The 23,713-nt window shown below is 39.8% G+C and overlaps 2 protein-coding genes across 8 annotated transcripts in view; one reads left to right on the top strand and one right to left on the bottom strand.

Annotated features, from left to right (window-relative positions):
• Window positions 1-23,713, top strand: part of MED12L (mediator complex subunit 12L) — a 323,065-nt gene that overhangs the window by 109,942 nt on the left and 189,410 nt on the right. The gene's annotated exons all lie outside the window — the stretch shown is intronic.
• Window positions 8,289-11,064, bottom strand: P2RY14 (purinergic receptor P2Y14). The gene has a single exon (XM_077864694.1). It carries the CDS (start codon window positions 10,393-10,395, stop codon window positions 9,373-9,375), a length of 1,023 nt encoding a protein of 340 aa, XP_077720820.1. The 5' UTR covers window positions 10,396-11,064; the 3' UTR covers window positions 8,289-9,372.

Below are 23,713 nucleotides of genomic sequence, written 5' to 3'. Positions count from 1 at the left end.
AGATAATTACTGTTAACAGTTTTGGTACATAAATTGACACATACATGGATTTTGGCACAAATTTAAAATTTTTTCCATGTGTATACACACCCATTTAAAATGTCAATATATTGTGTAGTTGTAATTTTTTCATTCAAGGATATGTTGGATCTATTTTTCTAAGTAGGCCTGCCATGAGCATTTGTCAATTTGGCCCAAATAGCTTAAGGAATTGAGACAAGTATTTAGTAATTAATAGATTATATGTAAAAGGACCCTCCACTGGGTATTTCTCATGTGTTTAAAATGTTTGGGTTAATGCTCATTCTGCCTGTGGTGAGCACATGTTTACTGAGTGTCCGAGTGGAGCTCAGCATGGTGAGGGACCTAATAAAGTCACTGTAGCTCATCCACATCATCAGTTGGCTTTGTTAAGTTTTCTTTCTTGTATAAGAGTAGCTTTTATGAAAGAGGATATGAGCTCATGTCTTAACCATATTTTCTGGAGTCCTAAGTCTGCTACTCCAGAGTTGATTTGTGAGTGCAAAACCATTTCTTGAGGTCATTTAGGGCCCTATTTATAGTGGTGCTTCATTGGTTGGGTAGGTACTTAGGTTTCATCTCTTTTTCTCCTGATAATCCGTAATCAGTTTTCCAGATAATAATTAAAAAAAAAAAAAAAGAAGCCTCTCCAGAATCCAAAATGAATCCGTTTGGTATTGGACTTTTAAGAAGAAAAATCTCTCAAAAAACTAGATGAGATGTGTTCATTGTTGCTGGACACGACTCAATGAAAAATACACTCCCAAAAAGATGTACTTACAGGTAGTCAAGTAAGTGAGAAGTTATGCTTGGGGTTTATATTCGGTAGGGAACAGAGAGGGTGGGATGGAGAGAATTTGGTGAGATGGAGCTAGCTGACCGTTGAGTGGTGAATGGTTGGTTCTAACATGATTTGCAGGAAAACTGGAATGAAAGGTTTTTGATAGTATAGTTTGTTTTTTCTTTTTTTTAGGTAGGCATATCTATATGTTTACTTCCTTGTCCTCTTTGGGGGTCTACTCAGACAGAATTAAGTACATTCAAATATTCTTAAAAAATCCACCGTGGCCACAGTTTTTGTGTCTGGATTGCCAGATATAAAAGAGCTGAAGTACCCTCATTCTCAGTGTTCCATTTCCTTTTTGGAATGGTGAGAAACCAATCTTTTAATAGTGAAACTGAACCACGTTCTTCCTTTTGAGAATGAGCTTGAAGGCAATCTGATAGTTTGTGGAAGTTTACTCAGAGTGAAAATATACTTTTTGGGGGTTACTATCCCTGTTTTTGCTTTTAACATGAATTCCATTTGAAATTTCCAAAAGTCACATCTTTATCTGTTTCATTAAGGACAGATGTTTTTCAGAGTGTATTCTGTTAGTGTTCTGGGAAATTACATGTCATCACTAACACAGTATTTCAAAAACCCAAGTGGGAAGAAGTGAGGTGAAGTTGTTTTTCCTTTACCTTGGTCATGGCAGTGCTTCTAAAGAAATGACGTACTTGTTACTTTAATGGATATTTTGCTTGTTTTTAGTAAAAATTGAAGCAAAATTGCCCTGTGAATTGACAAAATCTTACTGTAGTTAAATCTTCTGTGCACACAAATCCTCCTTTTGTTTTTGTTGAACACAAATACCAAAGAGTATTTCAGTAGAAGTGTCATTTTTTTTTATGTTTAACATTTTTAAAATTTGTTTTTTTTTAAGAGCACAGTAGCCCTTCAGAGCTAATAAGGCATGGGAAAATGAATTTTGGAGTAGGTAGCCAGTGCCACAGCCAGATGTGGGTCTGGAGAACTCCTTTTCTTTAAGGAAATCCACACGATTAGAGTCCTCTCTTTACAAATGGGGAGACTGAGGTCTTGTCCAAAGCTACACAGTTGGACTACAGTGACCTGCCACTTCATTATGCTGCTTAAAATGGAACTGGTAGGTGGAAAGAGGAGTTGCAGAGGAGGCTGGCCGGTCCACCCAGCCACCCCCTGCCCTACTGCCCTGCCTTTGTTTGAATTCCAGTGCCCGGAGCAGGGGAACCGTGTGCTACTGTGCCCACGCTTCTCACAGAGTTGGCAACTCAGGATGCTCCCAACTCAAAATAGTTTGCATCCTGAAGCTTTTTTTTTTTTTTTTTTAAAATGATCTTTGAGTAGGGAGCTATTCCTTGGTTAAGAAATGCTGGTGATCAAGACAGTTCTCCAGCTGTGTGTGTGTGTGTGTGTGTGTGTATGTGTGTGTGGCTTTTTGTCTGCCGTTTCCCTGGGACCACTGTGTTTTAGGTGTTCACATTTTGAAAAAATTTTAAAGCGCATCATCCCTTTTCCCCACCCGGATTAATCCAAAGACTTTTTTTCCCCTGACTCTCTGAGACTGGCAGCTTCAGATCTGAGAGCGACAGGTGTGATTAGACAAGAGTCCTTTTAAAGTGAGGCACAGACACGAGAGCTTCCAGGATGTTGCTTTTTCGGCGGCATCACTTAAACACTGTCTCAGTTTTCCCTTTTTAGTGAAACAGGGAGTAAAAAGGTGGATATGTTTTGAAGGCAAAAGTGTTTTTGCGTATCCTTGGAATGTGAACTCGATTGTAAGAGTGGCCGAGTATATTCATTCCCCTTGCCTGTCCTTTTGCTTTTCTGCCCTTTTATTGACTGTACAGTGTTACTGGGTCAACATGCAGTTCATTTTACCTTTCAGTTGTGAGATCTAACTGTGCTGTTTGATTGATGGCTATGAAATAATACGGGAAATCCCTAAGAAAGAACTTTTAAAGGTTATCTTGTTTCTTTTTAGTCACTAAAGTTCATATATATATATTTTTCCTCTTGAATGGTTATGGTCCATTTCTCAAGAAGTGGTGAGTAACACATGTTCAAAGCTCAGGATAGAGTTAGGAAGTCTGTTGCTACTTTCTAGGAGAAGGTTCTCTGGAGAAATTAACCCTGTCCCTTGCCATGCAGGGCTTTGTGTTTTGACCAAGTATTTTAGGAAAATTTTAACATGTTTATTGATTGTAAGCTGGCTCCTTAGCTCCCAGCTGGAGAATATTTTTGTTACTGTTTAGAAGGTGTCAGTGTAACCATCTATGGGTGTATACTTGGGTTGCTTTCTACTTGGCAAATGCAAATAATGCTGCAGTAAGCACAGGGTGCATGCATACCTTTTCTTTTTTTTTTTTTAATTAATTTATTTATATGAGAGACACAGAGAGAGAGGCAGAGACACAGGCAGAGGGAGAAGCAGGCTCCCCACAGGAAGCTGCATGTGGGACTCGATCCCAGGACTCCAGGATCACACCCTGAGCAGAAGGCAGATGCTCAACCGCTGAGCCACCCAGGCGTCCCGCATATATACCTTTTCAAATGAGTGTTTTCATTTTCTTTGAGTAAGTGCCCAGGACTGGAATGACTGGATCATATGGTATTTTATTTTTAATATTCTTTTAAAGATTTATTTTACTGAGAGAGAGAGTGAGAGAGAGAGAGAGAGAGAGAGAGAGAGAAAGGGAGCAGGAGAGCTAGAGGACGACCCTGAGATCATGACCTGAGACATAGGAAGAGTTGAATGCTTAACTGATGGAGCCACCCAGGTGCCTCCTCTATTTTTAATTTTTCTTTTTTTTTTTTTTTTTTTTTAAAGATTTTGTTTATTTGTTAGAGAGGCAGAGACACAGGCAGAGGGAGAAGCAGGCTCCATTCAGGGAGACCGTTGTGGGACTTGATACCGGGACTCCAGGATCACGCCCTGGACCCAAGGCTAGCACTAAACTGCTGAGCCACCCAGGGATCCCTATTTTTAATTTTTTAAGGAACTTCTGTACCGTTTTTCACAGTTTGGCTGCATCGCCCGTGCACAAGTGTTCCTTTTTCTCCACGTCATTGCCGGTGCTTGTTATTTCTTCTCTACAGTAGCCGTTCTGACAGGTGTAGGGTCATATGCTCTAGTGGTTTTGATTTGCATTTCCCTGATGATGAGGGATGTTGAACATGTGTCTGTTGGCCATCTGTGGTCTTCTTTGGAAAAATATCTGTTCAATCCTCTCCCCATTTTTTGATCATATTCTTTGTTTTTCTAGTGTTGAGGGTTTTTTTTTTATAGGTTTTTTTTTTTTAAGATTTTATTTATTTATTCATAGAGACAGAGAGAGAGAGAGAGAGAGAGAGAGAGAGAGAGGCAGAGACACAGGCAGAGGGAGAAGCAGGCTCCGTGCAGGGAGCCTGATGTGGGACTCGATCCCAGGACTCCGGCATCATGCCCTGGGCCAAAGGCAGTGCTAAACTGCTGAGCTACCCGGCTGCCCTCTAGTGTTGAGTTTTATAAGCTCTTTATATATATATATTTGAATACGAATTGTTTTTTGCACACATTGTTTGCAAATATCTTCTCCCATTCAGTAGATTGCCTTTGGTTTGTTGATGATTCTTTTCTCTGCGCAATAATGAGAATATTCTGAATGTAACTTTGTAAACACTTATTTTAAATAGCATTGGTGGAAGTCCTGGTTTCCCTATTAAAAAAATAGCATTTTCCCTTTTAATTTGCCTAAGTACTTTCATAGTATCAACCAGATAAGAAAATACATTTGGTCATGGCATTGCAAGTTTTTTATTTTTTTAATAGTGGCCTTTTTTTTTTTTTAAACTAGGAGATAATTTAATAAGGAGTTGAAATTGGCATTTCATTTACAAACAAAATGAGGCTTAACTTCTCATTTTAGTCAGTAAATATCAGAGCTAGTGCTCCTTCCGAAAGCTGCGGTGTAAGAAGTAGAAAGTAAATAATTAACAGCTTGAAAAAGCTCCCAGTTAAATGTAGAGAATCGTTTAGTTTGGAAAGGAGATTATCCAATTATTTTTAAGTAGTGTGAAGTATTGTGTGGAGATGATGAGAACCACATTTCAGTGTCCTTTTATGTCAGGAGATGGAATGATAGGAAAGTCAGCCCGTAGGTCTTTATCATGCTCTTTGGAGGAAGATTTAGCAGTTATACCAGTAACCTAGGATTTGAGAGGGAAGCAGGAAGTAGTAGTATAACTCTGGGCTTCCACTGGCTTACTAATACCATGTGGGTTGCGGCTGGTGACATCTGGGGACTGGAAATAGAACAAGATGATCCTGGGTCCAGAGTCTTCTATTTCAGGTCCTTAAAGGAGTGAAGATAAATTTTGGGAAGTGGGTTTTTTATTTTTTATTTTTATTTTTTCGATTTATTTATTTATTTATTTTTTGGGGAAGTGGGTTGAGGTGGGTTATGGAGGAAATCTTAACTATGACCATGGGCGAAGTCAGACTTACACAATGCAGTGCATTCAAAAAGTAGCAAGTAGTCTTAGTCAGTGAAAATACTTTTCAAATATTTTATTGTTGTTGAGATGGGTTTATTTCTATAGTACCTCTTTTCGTGCTTGTACTCCCACTTCTGTTGTGGGTGGGAGACATAGAAATGACATAGCTTCTTGTATTTTCTGTCAACCCTGAAACTGCATTGGAGTGCACCTGGGAAAAAGGAAGTTTTCCAGGTCCTGCTTTTTTTTATTTTTATTTTTTTTAAGATTTCATTTTTTATTTGAGAGAGAGCACAAGTAGGGGGAGTAGCAGAGGGAGAGGAAGAAGCAGGCTATGTGTGAAGCAGGAAGCCTGACAGGCTTGATCCCAGGATCCTGGGATCAAGACCTGAACTGAAGGCAGACGCTTAACTGACTGAGCCACCTAGGGCCCCTTTCCAGGTCCTTTCCAGCTCCTTCTGTAGAGAAAGCTGTAGTGCAAGTTCTAAAGTGCTCAGAGTACCCTGGGTGGCTTATAAACTCAGGTGCCTATGGTGGAAAAGAAGGCATGATGATATGCACGGTTGTAAGAAACAATAGAAAACAAGAAAAGCTGGGGGTAATAGTGAGTTGAGGGCTGCTGCTTCCCCAAGTGAGGCCGGCAGGCCCTTAGGTACAGCCAATTGTTTCCCCATGTTTTTAATAGTTGGGGCAACGATGAAAAGAAAGAAACATGCCTTGTGAATAGAATAGCATGTGCCACTAGCTGCTTTGCAACATGTGGACTGCAGAAATCTAATAGGAAGGTGTTCAAAGGGGGCTCTTTACTATGACTAGAAGTCCCTCATAAATAGGAATTCTTGCATTTTAACCAAACTGTGATTCCATTTTGAAGGGTAATTGACTCAGCTACCTATACGGAATATTCTAAAGTAGTTGTTTTTTTTGTTTTTTTTTTTTTTTTTTTTTTGTTTTTTAAATAAAAGAAACAGTTGTGATAAGAATCAAGAAACAGAGAGATCATAATCCTACAAGATTACACATGGACTGCCCACTGAGATGCATGAATCTCACAGTGGTTGTTTACAAAGACTGCCTGCAGCGAGTGCTGCTCATATTTAGGTGATCTGCCCAGCAGCCTCCATACTCTTTTCCCAGCTGTAAAAACGAGACTCTCCCTTTGAGAAATTCAGTTTCCCCGGTTCTTGTCCATTAGGCTCTCACGGTGTCCAGTCTGCCTCTAATACCAGGGTCAGGCCATAATTGGCAACCAGCATGTCCGAGTCTGCTGGGCACAGGTTGAGATGCAACATGAGACCAGATGACCCAGTGAGATCTGAGTTCCCGGTTTCTGAAGACATTCTCTGGAGGACTGACTGTGAAGATTTAAGGTCTGGAAGTGCTGCTTTCTTTTTGCTACCATGAAAAGAGTATCCACAGCTTCCTATGAGCGGAAACTACTATCATGAAAGGTGGCTGGAAAAATTGTACAAACTCAGCTTGCCTTACATCAGCTGAGGCCCTATATCAGCCCTTAAATTAAGCCATACCTACAACTTGGAACATTTAGGTCTGTCAGCCAGTAAATCTCTTTTCATTGCAATTTTAGTTGTATTTTTTTTGTTACCTGCAAATTAAACAATTCTGATACATTGGCTTCACCTGGAGCATTAACCTAGAAATTCTAGAAAACACCCTTACACTAAGTTCTGTTTCTCCTTGATGAGGGTAGTAAAGTATGTGCCATTCCCTTTCTATTCTGTCCCTAACCTCATTGCTGTTATTTATATCCTTTGACTCTGGACAAAAATAAGAAGAGAAATAGTATCTTCATTAATAGAGAAAATATCTGTGACATCAGACCATCCCCCCAGAATGACAGGAGACTTCCTTCTGGGTAAACCACACTGTGAGGTTTGTGGGGGGTGGGGTTAGGAGAGAACTGGTGTGGTGTGGTCTTCAACGGTAAAAGCTGTTACTCCCTTTTGCTCACCAATTCTCTGCCAGATAACCAGTGACATGCAAATTATCTTTCCATGACAGGACATCCCCACAAAAGAACCACTTTAACAGCGAGGCTTTCCTTACCCATATGTCACTTCCTAAAATATTCTACTCCTTTCATCGCACTGCTTCTATACAATATGGTTAAGTGTTATTTTACTGTCTCTGAGGTAAATATGTATTATAGAAACCATATTATGAACTAGCTACAGAAACAAAATTATTCCATAACGTAATTTAAAAAATTAGTACTGGTAATCTCAGGGAAGTTTCTGGATTAATTCACTGTTGCCACTACTCTACTTTTTTTTTTTTTTTTTTGTAGTTCTGGACTTGATACGCAGTAACGGTTAATCAAGTGTTGCTTTTTACAGTATTCTTACCTGGCTTGCACAGTTGTTTCCTGAAAAAAAAATCTTGATTTTCACATTACCCATCTGCTTCATTGGTTACAAAGACATTATTTGGCGCTCCTCATTTCTTTTTAGTTTTGCTTTCTCTCATGGCTCAGGGTGGGTGGGGGGCATGTAAAATACCAGTATTTACTAATTTGCCCTGGCCAGTGGAGATTGTGAAGAATAAGCACAGCCAGTTTCTTTTGCAGATGTATTTAGCCAAACATATATGGTAACCTTAGTTTTGTCAAGCATGTTTATCATAGCTTGGGGATTTTATTCTTTTTGAGAGAGGATATTTGACTCAGAGTGGAGAGCGTGGAGTTTCTACAAGGGTAGAAGCTGGACAGTGAATACCTTCCCAGCTCTTCTTCAATTTAAGGTGTATTTTCCAAGTTTTTCCTAAAATCTGATGAGTTCCAAGAGCATATGAAATACTTATTTTGGGAAAGTCTGTGGCAAATAAAAGTTTTGAACACTTTGCGTAACTGTCTTCCTTCCTTTATGCATAATTGAGCTTATTAAAGAAACTATACGTGTCTTGATGGTGAAGAAATTTACTATTATTTTTTTCCTACCTTGATTTTTAAGAAAGAAAAAACTGAACAGTATTGAAAATAATTTCTTTATTAGTACATATGCAGTAAAGGAAAAAAGTACATACACGTGACTTAAAAAATGTTTGAGAAGAACTTTTAGAAGGTGGCCTGGATGTCTTCTGGCCAGTCAATAACTCACAAGCCAGCAACCATATTCCATATCTGCACATTTTAAATTCATCTGCTTTTCCAAAAATGTGATCTGTAAATTTTCATTTTATGTGTAATTTTTCACTCATAATTGTAAATCTTAGATTTTACTTTTTCCAAGTACCGGTTGCTTTCCAAGAAAACTGCTTCCGCTGCTCCTAGATGTGTGTATGTGTGTGTGTCTTTGTCCCAATCAGCCTTTTTCCCCCCATACCACTGAACAGGGAAAGTTGCTGGCAGCGCATACCAATATCTAGCTTCCTTCAATAGAGTCCACTAAAAAATATTTTAACACCAGAACTCCAGGCTTATTAAGTAGATTAATAAGTCTTCCTATAAAACATACTTAAAATGTATCTTATATTACCCTCAAAATGCTATCAGAAAAAAATATTACTGTTTTGTTTTCTGCAAAGAACAGAATTTCTATCAACTTTCCTTTGAAATGCCATGAAGATAAGTCATAGGGGATTTCTTAAGTAATTTTCTTGGTGTCTGCTTATCTTCTTCAAATCAGAAAAAACTTGTTTCACTACAAACAGATCTCTAGTTCTTTAATCAGACTGTGCCTGTCTTAAGTTGGTCTTTGGTGACCCTGCTGAAAAAAAATCATATAACTTAATTTTTGTGTTTAGAGAAGGAAGATGCCCCAGTGAATTGCCTTGATTGCTTCCTATTTTCCTTATGCGATTTAAATTTCTACATTAACTGACCAGGCTAGTGATTTAAATCGTCTGTGTTGATGGAACAAAATGGAGTAATGCATGTATTACTTTTTTCTCTGGTATTACAAAAAAGCAAGGAAACTTCTATTTTGTGTTTATTAACTAAATTGGATTGTAATGCCTAGCGATGATACTTATCAGCATGGACATGTTTCTTATTCTTCTGTAGCTGAAGATTGCAAATACGTGTACATGGATTTTGTTTGAAAGGAGGTGGGAATTCACAGTGTATCTGTGCTTTCATGTGTCGTATTTTCTCTTTTGGTTTTGGATGTTTCTGAGTCATGTTGAGCTTTGAAAGGGATATGCAGTTTCTTACATAAGGTTTCTCTAAAGGGCTGGCATAGGAAGAAATAAATAATAGGATCTAGGCATACGTTTGCAGCCGACAGGAGCAGAGTGAATTCTTTTACATAGAGCAAAATTTCTTTTGATCGGCAGCTGTAATGAGCTTCTGTTTGGCTCTGCGTGTAGGGGATTCTTGCAGTGTGGTAAGGTACAAAACAGACAAAAAATACAAACATGATGCTGAATATATTGCGGCTAGATTTCCTCTTGACCGAAATGGAATTCCTTCTGGACTTAAGGTGGGACTTGAAGATTTTCCTCGTGATAGCAGTGTAGAAAAAGATCAACAAAAAAAACACAATCCAGAAGATGCCCACAAAGATGTAGTTTGAGGCTTTATGCCACTTTAGTCCCAGTTCGTTTTTAAGTGTCACGCATTTTATGCGTGTAACCTTCACGTTGCTCACGTTCTGGTTGGTCAGGATGATGTTGGGGACAGCCAGCAGGAGCATGAGCACCCACACCATCACTGACAGGAGTTTGCTGTAATTGACGGAATGGATGAAAGAAGTCAAAAGAGGCTTCACGATTTTATAGTATCTGTCAAAGCTGATGAAACCAAAGAACACGATGCTGACATACATGTTGACGTAGAAGAGCACAGCGGAGACCCTGCACACGAACACATGGATCCGCCAGGGCCCCAGGCCAGAATCGGCCAGAATCTTGAAGGGAAAAGTCAGGCTCATCAGAAAGTCAGCAACAACAATGTTCTTGAGATAGACGATGAAACTCTTGGAGCTTGGCACGTAAAAGAATATCCATCCAGATACACCGTTGAGCAGGATCCCTGCGACGAAGACCACGAGGTACAGCACGGGAACGATCTGCTGAGTTATGACGGTGTTCCGCGAGCAGGACTCCTCTGGAGGCTGCGTGGTGCTGGAATTGGTCATCTTGTACCTTCCGGAAGGGAGGCCTGGGAAGCAATGTTAGGTAGTCACTCAAAGGGCACAAGGGCATCTAGTGAATAATTTGTCGGATAATAACACAAAGGCCAGTGGATAGAGTCAAACCTGTCTTGTTCTTGAAATTAGGTGTTAGCTCTGTATTAGTTGGATAGCCCTTCCTCCCTCCCTCTCTCCCTTCCTCTTGAAAAGGGAAGAGTAGGACAGATGACAGGAAAGAAAAATGGGAGCAGGGCAGTTGGGAGTGGGATCAATGTTTTCCTAAAATAATAACAGTTCCTTTTTAAAAAACTCCCAATTTAAATATGAATAAACTCCACATATTCATTTAAATACGGTCTCAAAAAATAACGAAACTGTAAAAACAGAGAATGTTTCATTTTATTTAGAACTCGGTTTCATATAGTAAGTTTAAGAGCTCTTGACAGACCTTAATTTTTAAAAGCCTAACTTATGTATATTTTGGACATAGGACAGTGTCTTATAAGCACATACACCCAAATGTAGCTGGTATTGTCAGTATTGGATTATGAGTATCTTCCACAATGGAGTTTTTCTGTGTTATTTTTGCCATTGACAAGTTTTGATTTGCATTATTTTTATGAAGTAGAAGATGAATACAAATGATAAATGTACCTTAAAAATTTCAAACAAAAAAATTGCAAAGTACATTCTAGATCTGCTCTTATATGGTTGCCACTAGCTGTATGTGGCTATAGAGCACATAATGTGGCCAGTCCAGATTGAGATGTGATGGAAGTGTAAAATGCACACTGAATTTCATAGACTTAAGACAAAAAAAAGTTAAAATATCTCAGTATTTTTAATATTGATTACATATTTAAGTAATATTAGAAATATGCAATTGGGGACGCCAGGTGGCTCAGTGGTTGAGCATCTGCCTTCAGCTCAGGGCGTGATCCAGGGATCCTGGGATCGAGTCCCACATCGGGCTCCCCATAGGGAGCCTGCTTCTCCCTCTGCCTGTGTCTCTGCCTCTCTCTCTCTCTCTCTTTCTCTGTCTCATGAATAAATAAATCTTAAAAAAAAAAAAAGGTTAACACCTCATTAAAAGAAAAGTATTCCATTAAATAAAATACATTCTTATTTTCATGTAATTTTACCTTTTTAAGAATATGGCTACTAGAAAATTTAAAATTACATATGTAGTTTGCTTCATATTTTTTTATTATTAGTTTGCTTCATATTTTTATTCATTTATTTTTTTTAAAGATTTATTTATTTATTTATGATACACAGAGAGAGAGAAAGAGAGAGAGGCGCAGAGACACAGGCAGAGGGAGAAGCAGGCTCCATGCACCGGGAGCCCAACATGGGACTCGATCCTGGGACTCCAGGATCGCGCCCTGGGCCAAAGGCAGGCACTAAACCGCTGAGCCACCCAGGGATCCCCTGCTTCATATTTTTATTGGCCAACACTGTCTTAGGTATTAACCCAAACCTTCTTTTATTAGAGAATCCTGTATATTTTTCTCTGATGTCAGACGTACTGATTTAGAGCACAGGGAAGATTAGAACTTCTTTGAAAGATTATTGGATATGTCAAAACTAATGTTCACTGTCCATCTTTGATGTAATACCAGCATCCTACTCGATACCCTTCACTGGTCATTCCTTGGCCTCAGGATAAAGTTCTGACTCTTCAGTGCCAAAGTCCCTTCTTGATCTGATCCCTGCTTCCTCCACCCTCAGTCATGAGTTCCTCAACCCATCTTCCCCTTGGTAGGTTCCATGATTTCTCTCACCTTGGACCTTTGCACAAACTTTCATTTATGTGGAAAGTCTTTTTACTACCCTCTTGGCTCATTAACTTCTCTTCATCCTTGAAGCTCAGGATGATGTCACTTCCTTTAGAAAACTTGACCATCCTACCCTTTTGTTGGAGTTGGTTGGGTATGAGGTCCTTCTGTATGTGTCCTCCTAGTTTTGTGCCTTTCTCCTGTTACAACACTCAACCTCCTTGTCCATTTTTTTGTTTGTTTTCTTCTACTGTAGTAAGCCCCTTCATAGATAGATCATGTCTTTTTTTTTTTTAACCGTTATATTAGTAGGATTAAATTAAGAACATTAGATAGTCAAACTATTTGAGAAATAAAAGGACATACAATCTGGGACTTCAAGACACGAATCCTTGTTCTTGAGAAATTTACAGGTAGTCAGGCATCATAGGGAAGAGTGATTGTGGAGTAGTTCCCTTGAGATCAGAGAACGTATCTTGTTCATCTTTGTACTCCTGCTGCCAAGCGCGGTGTTTCATACACAGTGAGTGAATGGCTATGTTAGTACAACGAAGGAAGTGTGAGAAAGTCAAATTTGGAAATGTGGGGTATAAAACTCAGTCATATTCCAAATAATCATATGTGCAAACTTTGTGTGCTACTTCCAACTCAAGAACACCTTGCTTCTGTGTACATTTCTTCGTGCCATATGGCAAAGCTTGGAAATATTTCTAGCCATCTGATTTTGCCATTCCCTGCACTTCCTTTGGAAGGAAATCTTACTACTTGTACACTTGGCTCTGATCATAATAGATCGTAGTCATTTGCTTTTATGTAACCTGATTCAAATTTTAGATAGGAAGCAAATGGGCCATGTTTTCTGTTTTCAAATGTCCACTGTGGCAAAGAGTGTGTCTCCTAAATAATTTGTCTTCTCTCCTGAGAGCCTGATGTCATGGGTCCAGAACTGTGTTATCAGAATCCTGAAAATGTTGAGAATGTAAGCATACATGCCCTGGTGATGTGCATTATCGCTTCCTTGCTCCTTTCCCTGTCTTTGAGGTTGATGGAGGGTGTGGTGATGGGTCCAGGTAAACTTCTAGAGCAGAAGAACCTTCTGAAATGGAATGAATACCAAAGGCTTCCTTGGGTTTTTCTCCTCAAACACCTTCTTGCTATTTTGGCCTCTTTTGAAGCAATCGCAGGTAAGAGTCTCTGTTTTAGGTTAAGAAGGTTTGACTTACGCTGATTGGGAAAAGAGCCAGGGTATCACTGTCATTTGCATTGTTATTTGGTTAGACACAGTAGAGACAAATTAAAAGGACAACTTACATGAGGAATGAGCTAAAAGTAGGCTCACGACAATTCTGGTATTAGTTTTTAAGCTCTTAAATATTTCTTTTCCTTAGCAGTGGTATTTGTGATAGGGCATCGTGTCCTCTAGTACATGTTTTACTGTACTTGGTGTCTCGGAGTGTGGCAGGCTTTTATGCAGTGATAAATTGAGAGATGTATGAATATGGAGCTATCTTGAGGCATTTACAGAAAGTGAGGACAGTTATATATTGAGACCAAAAGGTAGGAATGAGAACAGAACAAGATCCTAACAAATCTTGTAACATATGCCCGGTCTCCTTATCTTTAGTGTACAGATGATATGATGTCCTGATGAAGCTTCCTGAGACTTCAAATCATAGTCAAATAGTCACCTATTGATGCTCGTTTTATACAATGATAGGAAAAATGAGAACCAAGTGAATCAGAAAACGAAGAATGTCTTGGTGTGGTCCAACTTCTCTCTCTTTTCTGTCCCAGGGTCTTGTTTGGTTCACTATCTCTCTCTCTCTCTCTTAAGATTTTATTTATTGATTCATGAGAGACACAGAGAGAGGAGAGGCAGAGACACAGGCAGAGGGAGAAGCAGGCTCCACACAGGGAGCCTGACGTGGGACTTGATCGCCGAACTGGGATCACACCCTGAGCCAAAGGCAGACGCTCAACCGCTGAGCCACCCAGGCGTCCCTGGTTCACTATTTCTAAGCAGCTTGTCCAGCCTATTAAAGATGAGAGATAGCACAGTGGAAGAAAATGGTCCATATGTAAGAGAAATAGAGGTCAGTGTCTATTGGTACGCAAAGATGAGTAATGAGCCTCAAGCTAAGCGTGTTTTTATTAAGGTGAATGTTTCTGGAGTGACCATTGCTTTGTATGGCCTATATCAACTAAATTCTTCCTAAAGAGAACACCCAGAGGTTACATTATATAATCCTCTCTACTTCAGAAACAGTTAAAGTACCACAGCCCTCAGACCTTATATGGCACTACCTTCTCTGGAGAAGAGGAATTATTCATTCATAATGTTGGTGAAATTAACAAAGCTCTGATAATATTAGAGAGTTTTTTATTACCTTTTTTTTTTTTTTTGGTATAATAGGAAGCTTCCGTTCAGTGAAGCAATTTAGTCCAATGTGTGCTTGTCATCTTGAAGTGGCCCTAGAGGTTCTTCACTAATAATCCTGTATGGAGGAGAAAGTGAAGAATTAAGTGAATGCCAGAATGTTATTAGACAACTATGTATGGTAGCAACGTATTATAAAATTGAGCATGTATAATTACATAATATTACAACATGGACCTTTGTTGTTTTACCGTATTGGTCTTGGTTGTCAATGTTAATAATTATTGATTTGGTGTGAACTTTTTTTTTTTTTTTAAGATTTTATTGAGAGAGTGAGAGTATGAGTGGCAGGGTAGGGGCAGGGTGGACGGAGGGAGAAGGAAAAGCATGCTCCGGCTGAGCATGGAGCCCTACACAGGGCTCTGTCCCAGGCCCCTGGGATCAAGACTTGAGCCGAAGGCAGATGCTTAACTGATTGAACCACCCAGGTGCCTCTGGTGTGAACTCTTAAGGGAACCTTACACCCTTCAGAGTGTTGGATATGAAGTGTTCATAGTTACTGGTTTATTTTTTCCCTCCATGAATACAGATGCTCAAGTCAGTTTATTAATTACTGAAGTTAACAATTATTTTAGTCAGAAAATCAAGGCAGTGTTTTTGTTTTAGGTTTTTTTTTTTTTTTTTTTTTTAAAGATTTTATTTATTCATGAGAGACACACAGAGAGAGGCAGAGACACAGGCAGAGGGAGAAGCAGGCTCCATGCTGAGAGCCCTACGTGGGGCTTGATCCTGGGTCTCCAGGATCACACCGTGGGCTGAAGGCGGCGCTAAACCGCTGAGCCACTGACCACCCCCCCCCTCCCTTTTTTTTTTTTTAAACCTTTGCACTGTTGATACTTTGGGCCAGGTAATTATTTGTTGTGGAGGACTGCCTTCTGCATTGTTGGATGTTTAGCAGCATCCCTGGTTTCAATCTACTAGATGCCACTAGCACCTGTCGCCCTGGGTTGCAACAAAAATGTTTCCAGACATTGCCAAGTGTCCCCTGGGAGGCACAGTCTGCCTTGGTTGATAGCCACCAGTCTAATGGGACTGATGATGCATGGACTTTGCAGAGAGAAATCCCCAGAGCCATATTGTCTGATAGGAAAAGGGTGAGTTTGGCAGAATGGTGGTTAGATTTCGTTCTGCCTTGTTCTATGTTGTCACCTTTCTGAATTCTTCAAACCAGTACTTCTGAAACTTCAGTGTGCAGGTGTGTCATCTGGAGATCATGCTAACGGGAAGACTCCAATTCCATAGGTCTGGAGTTGGGTGTGATGCTCATGCTTCTAGCCCAATGACCTCTCTTTAGCAATTTTTTCCCCCCAAGCCCTGTACAGAGAAGACATTTAATAAATATTTGATGAGGAGGGTTAACCATTTGATTTTCTTTTCTGTAGTTGGAACTCTAGGTAGGAACAAAATTGCTTTTGGGTAACCTTGAAATCAAAGATCTTTCTTAGAGTTCTATCCATTACAGATTTCATCACAATATAGACATCTACTTGAGAACAAGTGATAAAGAACATCTTATATTTACTTAGAATATTCATATAAAAGGTCATGAAGTTCTCTTTAGAAACAAAACAAAGAGATTAAGCTCTGTGGAGGAATATTGTATGTGATTCACAGCTGTAGTGATTATGTTCTGGTCCTGACTTCAGGACAAGGCTCATGCCTGGGGAGGGGAAGAGGAGCAAGGGATGGCTTAGGGTAGTTGGGCTTTAGCTATATATATGGCATTTCATGTCTTAAACTCTAAAACAACCATACATAAATGTTATTATCAATTAACACTGGGTAGTTGGGTGCATTGGTGTTAACAGCATTGGTTTGTGTACCTTTAGTTTTGTATATTTAAAATTCTTGTAATTAGAAAAAAATGCATATGGAGAATGGATTGCTTCCCAGTTACTCTTATCAGCACCCACTTACCTATGATGAGCATCATCTTTCTGTTCTTTGTTCATTTCTTACAAAATAACCCTCTGTTATTTCCTCCCCCCTCCTTACAATCTAAACATCAAAAGCTTGAAAGCCAGCGTGCCTCAGATGTTTTCACATGACATAAATATTTGTTTTCTAGATGATTTTTATGTCAATGGAAATAGTCAGTGGTGCCTGGGTGGCTCCATCAGTTAAGCATCTGACTCTTGGTCTCAGCTCAGGTCATGATCTCATTGTCTTGGGATTGAGCCCCGAACTGGGTGTGGAGCCTCCTGAAGGTTCTCTTTCCCTCTTCCTCTGTCCCTACTTCCTGCTCACATGCACGCTGTTTCTCTCTCTCTCTCTCTCTCAAAAAAAAAAAAAAAAAAAAGAAAAGAAAAAAGAAAAAAGAAAAAAAGATGTGTTATCATTGTGAACATTTCTAAATTTATTAAAGCCATTTTCTTAGTATTGTGGTTTTTTTTCTCTCTTGCCCTAATGTGTAACTTTTTTTTTTGACTTTTGGTGCCAATATGTTCTATCTTTGATGGTCTCCAAAGATATTAGAATGAGTAGAAGAGAAGGGATTAATGAATAGTTGCTTGTTCAGTCTTGTAGTCATATTTTATAGTTTTTATGTTACTAAATACTTTATAAGATGTTTTGTATTTAAAAAATATTTTCTACTCTTCAGTAATATCCTTTCACAGGCTTCTTGTCTTTCTTATTCCCTGGTCAGTTGAATATTTTAGAATGTCTTCGACCTTGAGTCTTTGTCCTGGTTTTCTCCCCATTATTGTGACTCGTTGGTGTAGGTAACAGTGTCCTCTGCTCCTAGGTCTTAGATGCTTTTGGGGAGAAATCATTAGAAGCATGCTAGTTTATTTCATAAAAGTTACTGTATTTTCTCTGTGACTGACTGTTCCTCCCCTTGCTTCTCAGAAGCCCGTTTTCTGCTGGGCTGTCAGGCTTTTCAGTGGCCATTCTGCCATTCAGCCATTTCATTGTGCTTTTTGATGTGCATTTCCCCGATGATCAGTGATGTTGGGCATCTTTTCATGCCTGTTAGCCATCTATATTTCTTCTTTGGAAAAAATGTCTATTCAATCCTCTGCCCAGTTTTAAATCAAAGTATTTTGTTTTGGTGTTGCCTAAGTTTTACATGATATTGGATACTAATCCCTTTTTGGATATATCACTTGCAAAATACCTTTTCCCATTCAGTAGGTTGCCTTTTCAAATTTCTGATGGTTTCTTTTGCCACACAAAAGCTTTTTATTTTGGTATAGTCCCAATTATTTATTGTTGCTTTTGTTTCCCTTGACTGAGGAGACATATTTAGAAAAATGTTGCTATGGGTGCCTGGGTGGCTCAGTGGTTGAGCGTCTGCCTTTGGCTCAGGTCGTGATCCCGTAATGGGATCGAGCACCACATAGGGCTTTACTGAATTCATTTATTTAAAAAAAATTTTTTTTTTTTTTTGGTAGAGTCTTTAGGGTTTTTTTTTTTTTTTATAGCATCACATCATCTGTCAATGGTAAAAGTTCTACTTATCAATTTGGATGGATCAATTGGATCAATTTGGATGTCTTTTATGTCTTGTCTGAATGCTCTAACACATCCAGTACTATATTGAATAAAAGTGGTGAGAGTAGACATCCTTGTCTTGTTCCTGATCTTAGAGGAAGAGTTTTCAGTTTCTCTTCATTAAGTATGGTGTTAGTTATGGGTTTCTGGAGTCTTGTGTTTAGGAGTCACTTTGCCAGTGGGGTGTGTGTATGTATGTTCGAGGGCAGGCACACGTGGGTGTATTGAGTTTGTGAGTGTGAGTCCTGCTTTTTATCTAGGTATGGAAGATCTGCAAGGAAGGAGGAAGGTTACCTCCAGTTGTTCCATTAGCCTCCAGGTACCACAGCATGGAGAAACCTACAGTTTCTTTCCCAGTTTCTGAAAGTGTTTAAAAATTACTGTGTTTGTGATTTTTGATTTTTGACTCTGCTTTCTGTCTTCTGCACCGATGTGCTGAAAGAGGAATAGAATTGGACCATTTATTATGGTGATTAAAAAAATGGCTTTGGGACACCTGTGTGGCTCAGTGATTGAGCATCTGCCTTCAGCTCAGGGTGTTTATCCTGGAGACCAGGGATCGAGTCCCGCATTGGGCTCCCTGCATGGAGCCTGCTTTACCCTCTGCCTTTCTCTCTCTCTGCCTTTCTCATGAATAAATAAATTAAATCTTAAAAAAAAAAAAAAAAAAAAGAAAAAAATGACATTAATCAGTAAGCGGTGGTAACTGTGCTGCTGGGGGCAACCTAGGTCTGCTGCATATGGTTTGGATGCCACCAAGGACTCCCCCAGGGTCCTTGGCCTGAGGAGGGCTTTGCTTGTTCCTGTTTGTTGCCTTTTGCCAGTTTTCTCTTGTAGTAGACATGAGGTCTTGATTATACCTGACTCGATCCTCCTAATTCCTGGCCACTGTGGCCCACTGACCTCACTTCAGTCAGAGTCTGAGAAACAAGCTTCAGTTGACATACTTGGATGAATACTGTGGTTACATGCTTCAGATGAGGAGCTGTGCTAATTGTCACATTAGAAATGTCTGCATGCTCTTCTTAGGCTGAATTGCACTTATCTGGGATCTTCTTCTATACATAAGCTCAGCTCTATCTTGACTGCCAAGCTTTCTTCCAGGGCCTCTCTCGTCACAGACTAAAACTCATGACAATTGTAAATCTGTGTCTTTCTGCTACAAATAGAGCCAGTCTTCAGTCATGTGTGATAATGGGCAATGGGTTAGCATAATTAATAAACTGATAATACCTAAATCTAGTTTTTACTGTTAATTCGAACCACTTCCCTTAAAATCCTTAGAACTGGCAGCCAAGTGCAAGACTGGCACATCCATGAACTCAGAGATCTGTCTTCACCTCTTAGCAGATTATGGGAGCTGCTAGAGGAAGGTGAAATGGAGCACAGGCACCAAACTTCTAGGAGCCATGAAAATAGCCACCTATTACTGCCTCTATAGTGGAAACTGCGTCTGGATTGTCAGGATGGATCAGTGAGGATTTTGCACCTACACTCTGTCATGGCCTAGGATTTATCAACCTTGGCACTGTTGACTTTTTTTTTTTTTTTCTTTGGAATTTCAGCTCTTTGTGGGTGGGCTGTCTTGTGCTTTTGTAACATTTTTAGCTGCATCCCTGGCCTCTATCCACTAGGTGCCAGTAGCACCCCATGATTTATGACTACAAAGACCTGTGTACAGACCTTTCTAAGTGTACCTGAGTTGAGAACCACTGGAATAGCCCCCTTCATGGTAGGTATAGTTGATTATTTTGGTATATGAAGAGAATTTAGTCCGCTCTCTTACTTACGGTTGCTAAATCTTAACTGCATATTGAGTGACTCATCAGTAGTAAGTAATTCAAATCCTTAGGTCTCAGAATGTGAAGTGGGCTTACTCTGCTCCTCTGTTGGAATAATAGGCAGGCAGTGCAGTATAGTGATTAAAAGCATGCATGTTGGATGCAGCGGACCTTGGTTAGAAACATGGCATAATTACTTAACGGCTGTGGGTTCCTAAGTGCCTCTGTGTTTCAGTTTTTACATCTCTAAAATGAAGGGGTAGTCCTTGCTGCCTCAGAGGGTTCCTCTTCCTGTAAGAAGCAGATACCTGGTGCCTGGCAATGTGTGACTCAGAGGGAACAGTGAGGGTTCAGGGAGTGACTCAGCTGACAATAGAATAATCACATGTCTCTGAGACTCTCAATCTGCCCAGGACTTCCCCTGGGTCAGCGTCCCACACACTTTCCCTTAGTTCCCTGCAGTTATTTCAGGTTGATGTTCTGCACTGAAATGAGGGCTTCAAGGGGCAAGGTGTATCTTTGGCTGAGTGCTCAGAGCCTCCTCGGTATCTGGCCTAAAAGTACTTGGGTTGGGGAGAAGGGGGGAAGGCTGTGCTTCCTATGATCCCTCTTTTCTAGTCACAGGAGTGGCCCTCTGATGGGGAGTCCAAAGTGTTGCACGGTCCTCCTCAGCAATCCACACAAGCCTGAGTTGTTGATGAAAGTGACGTGTAAAAAAAAAAAAAAAAAAAAAAGAAAGTGACGTAAAGCTATGAAACTCCAGGTCTTCAGAGTTTTGGGAACTGATTCCTCTCTATGTCTGGAATTAGAATGAGCTACGTGGATTCCTGACTTTTTTTTCCAGCCTGTTCTGCAGCATTGCTTTTAAATACGTGGTTCTATTCCCTTGGGCCAGGAAAGGAAATGAATCTCTGACCTCTTTTTGCCTCTCTGAGATGATGTTTGTATTTCTCAGTTAGGCATGCATTACTCAGATCTTCAGATCTTGGGGCTTAGGGCACTAATGCATATCCCTTTGCTATGGGGTTGGGAAGAAATTTTCATTTCTGGGAAACCTACACTTTAAGCTACTTAGCTAAATATCAGCCACCTGTATGTGTGTGCAAGAGTCAGCGTTATATAGTCCAAGCAAAAGAATATAAATATTTAGGACTTTAGGTGGGAGTGGGAATACTGCAGAAAAGTGATACATTTAAAAACCTAACCTTTGATGTACTTCCTCCATGTGGGAAGTTTGATTTTTATGAAATCTATTGTGACAGTCACTTGAGTTATGCAATTCTGTAAATGAATTTGTACTTTATTAACACAACAAGTGATAAGCAACTATATGCATTTCCAAATGAGTAGAATTTAAATGTGAAAGATGGAGTTTTGTGTAGCTTAAAGATGGTGCTCAGAGTACATTAAAAGGAAAGACCTAGGTCCGCAGGTTGGGGTCCATTATCGAATGTGTCCTTTACAGAACATTCCATTTGTGATGATTTCACTTTTACAAGGGATGTCAATACGAATCAGTCAAGTACATTATCTTACGTCTTGCCATGCTCCACAAGAGTGATGAGATGGCATTTAATTATTGCCTCAGCTGTAATGTCTGTGAGAAAATGATAATGACCAGCTAACAAGTGCTCCATTGCAGTTTTATGCTCATGACATACCTGTACCAGGACTGGTTTAGTTTTACTCCATGCTTTTATTATTATTATTTTTTTAAATGCAGCCTACTCTGGACTTCCTTCTAATCTTTTATACATTATTGCTTTCCTCTTGTATTTTCAGTATCTCTTTCTGCCTAGAAGCGATTTCCCTGCAATAAATAAACCTACACAAGTCTTTAATAAGGCAGGGTAGAAAACATATAGGTCTAGAGGTCATGACAGCCCAGTAGCTATAAATTTGCTCAAGCCTTTTCCATCCTTCTATAACAGAGTAAAAACCCTAAATAGGTGAAGAAATACTGATTTCCAGTAAGCTCGTCTTGTTTCTTAATATCACTGCCCACTAAAAGGAACGAGGGCTTCTTGGAGAAATGACTGATTTTTAGTAAGGCACAGGGAAAGTACAGAGTAAGTTGAGATAAACCTTGTGGGCAAAAAGCAAGGAAGTGCTCAGCCCAAAGAGAAATGTAGAAAAAGGACATGGGAGCTGCCTTGGAGGCACTTCTAAATTTGACAGTTTGAATATCAACAAGAATGACAATAAGAGATTTAAGTACTTAAAAAATAAACCAAATTCAGGAATTGATTGTGATATTTAGAAAAGAGATTGGGGCGCCTGGGTGGCACAGTTGGTTAAGCATCCAACTCTTGGTTTTTGGCTCAGATTATGATCTCAGGGTCGTGAGGTTTACGTCCCGCTCTGCACTCAGCAAGGAGTGTGCTTGAGTTTCTCTCTCCTTCTGATCCCGCCTCCAGTTTCTCTCCCTCTAAAATAGAACAAAACAAAACAAAAAAACCCAAAACAAGAATAGGGACTGAAAAAGAAGATGCAGACAGGGGGAAGCTCTTCTTTACAGAAGACTAGTCAGAAAATGTAGAATGAAGGATAGAATTAGCAAGTGACTATTTTGCAATCTCAGTGTAACGAGGCAGCAGTTTTCAGTGGGTACGAAAAGCCGCCAGTCTGTGAAAGGTTGTGGGAGAACAGGATATTCCAGTCTAAAAGTATCACTCTCTGGCCATTTGGAATACTACAGAACAAATGGTACCTTTTCAGCAGGGATATCTGGCAGTCACTGAATGATCAAACTTACCCCAAATGGGATAACTTCGTGCCTCCGGATAGGATTCAATTAGATGTATACAGCGTACCTTATCAAAAAGCTAATCATTGTTGAATAATTGGACAGATTCAGAATGTGGATTGTTCTGTAAAGCAACCAGCTTGGACTCTCAAAAAAAAAAAAAAAAATCTGTGTCCTGAAAAGAGAACAAATGTGAAGGGGTGGGAGGAAGTGATTCTAGATCAAAAGAGGCCAAAGAGAAATAACAGTGTGTGAATGTGATTGGTGGGTGGTGGTGGTGAGGGAGTGGATAGAACTCTAGGAATTATTTTGAGACAGTTATGAAATCTGCATACAGGCTCTGTGTTAGATGGTATTATTGAATTCATCTTTCTAGTGTGTCAATGGTATGGTTAAGTTGGGGAATATTCTTACTCTTAAGAGACGGATGCTGAAGTATTTAGGACGGACAGGTCATAATTGCTTGCACCACCATTTTCAAAATGGATCAGGAGAAGAAAGTAAATGTGTGTGTGTGCACGTGCGCATGCATATGTTTGTGTATTGTATTTGGGGGGTGATATATATATTATATTACATATATTATATATATATACTACAGGATACGTGCATACACATGTGTATGTATATGTGTAAATGCACGTATTCTATGCATGTTTTGAGACAAGTCCTGAGCTCAGTACCTGACATACAGCAGAGGCCTGACAGTCCCTTAGACTTGTTACCCTGCTTACTTGTTCTCAGTCACCTTGGGGAGCTTCGCTGCCTATCCTTAAATTGGTTTATCTTATTTTATTGTTTGCCATCTTCCTTTCTCTTTCTAGCCAAAATAATCTCCACTTAGAACACTGTTTAAAAGCATCATCAACAGAGCGAACTTTGCCATTTGTCTATCCACATATTCCATGGGTGCTTATTATCAGGCAGTGTTGTTGGCGCTGTGGATCCATCTTGCCAACTAGGAGCTCAGCGTCTGCTGCTTCTGGAACCTGGGCTGCCCATCCCCTTCCTCTCCGCACTGTGCACCTCTGTCATCTGCAGTTCTGGGTCACTCACAGCCCTGGACGCCGAGGAGCCAGGTTGCTCC

Source organism: Canis aureus, chromosome 22, assembly GCF_053574225.1.
Source record: "Canis aureus isolate CA01 chromosome 22, VMU_Caureus_v.1.0, whole genome shotgun sequence".
NCBI lineage: Eukaryota > Metazoa > Chordata > Mammalia > Carnivora > Canidae > Canis > Canis aureus.
Note: the sequence above shows the minus strand (reverse complement) of the source record. Positions and strands in the feature narration are given on the sequence as shown.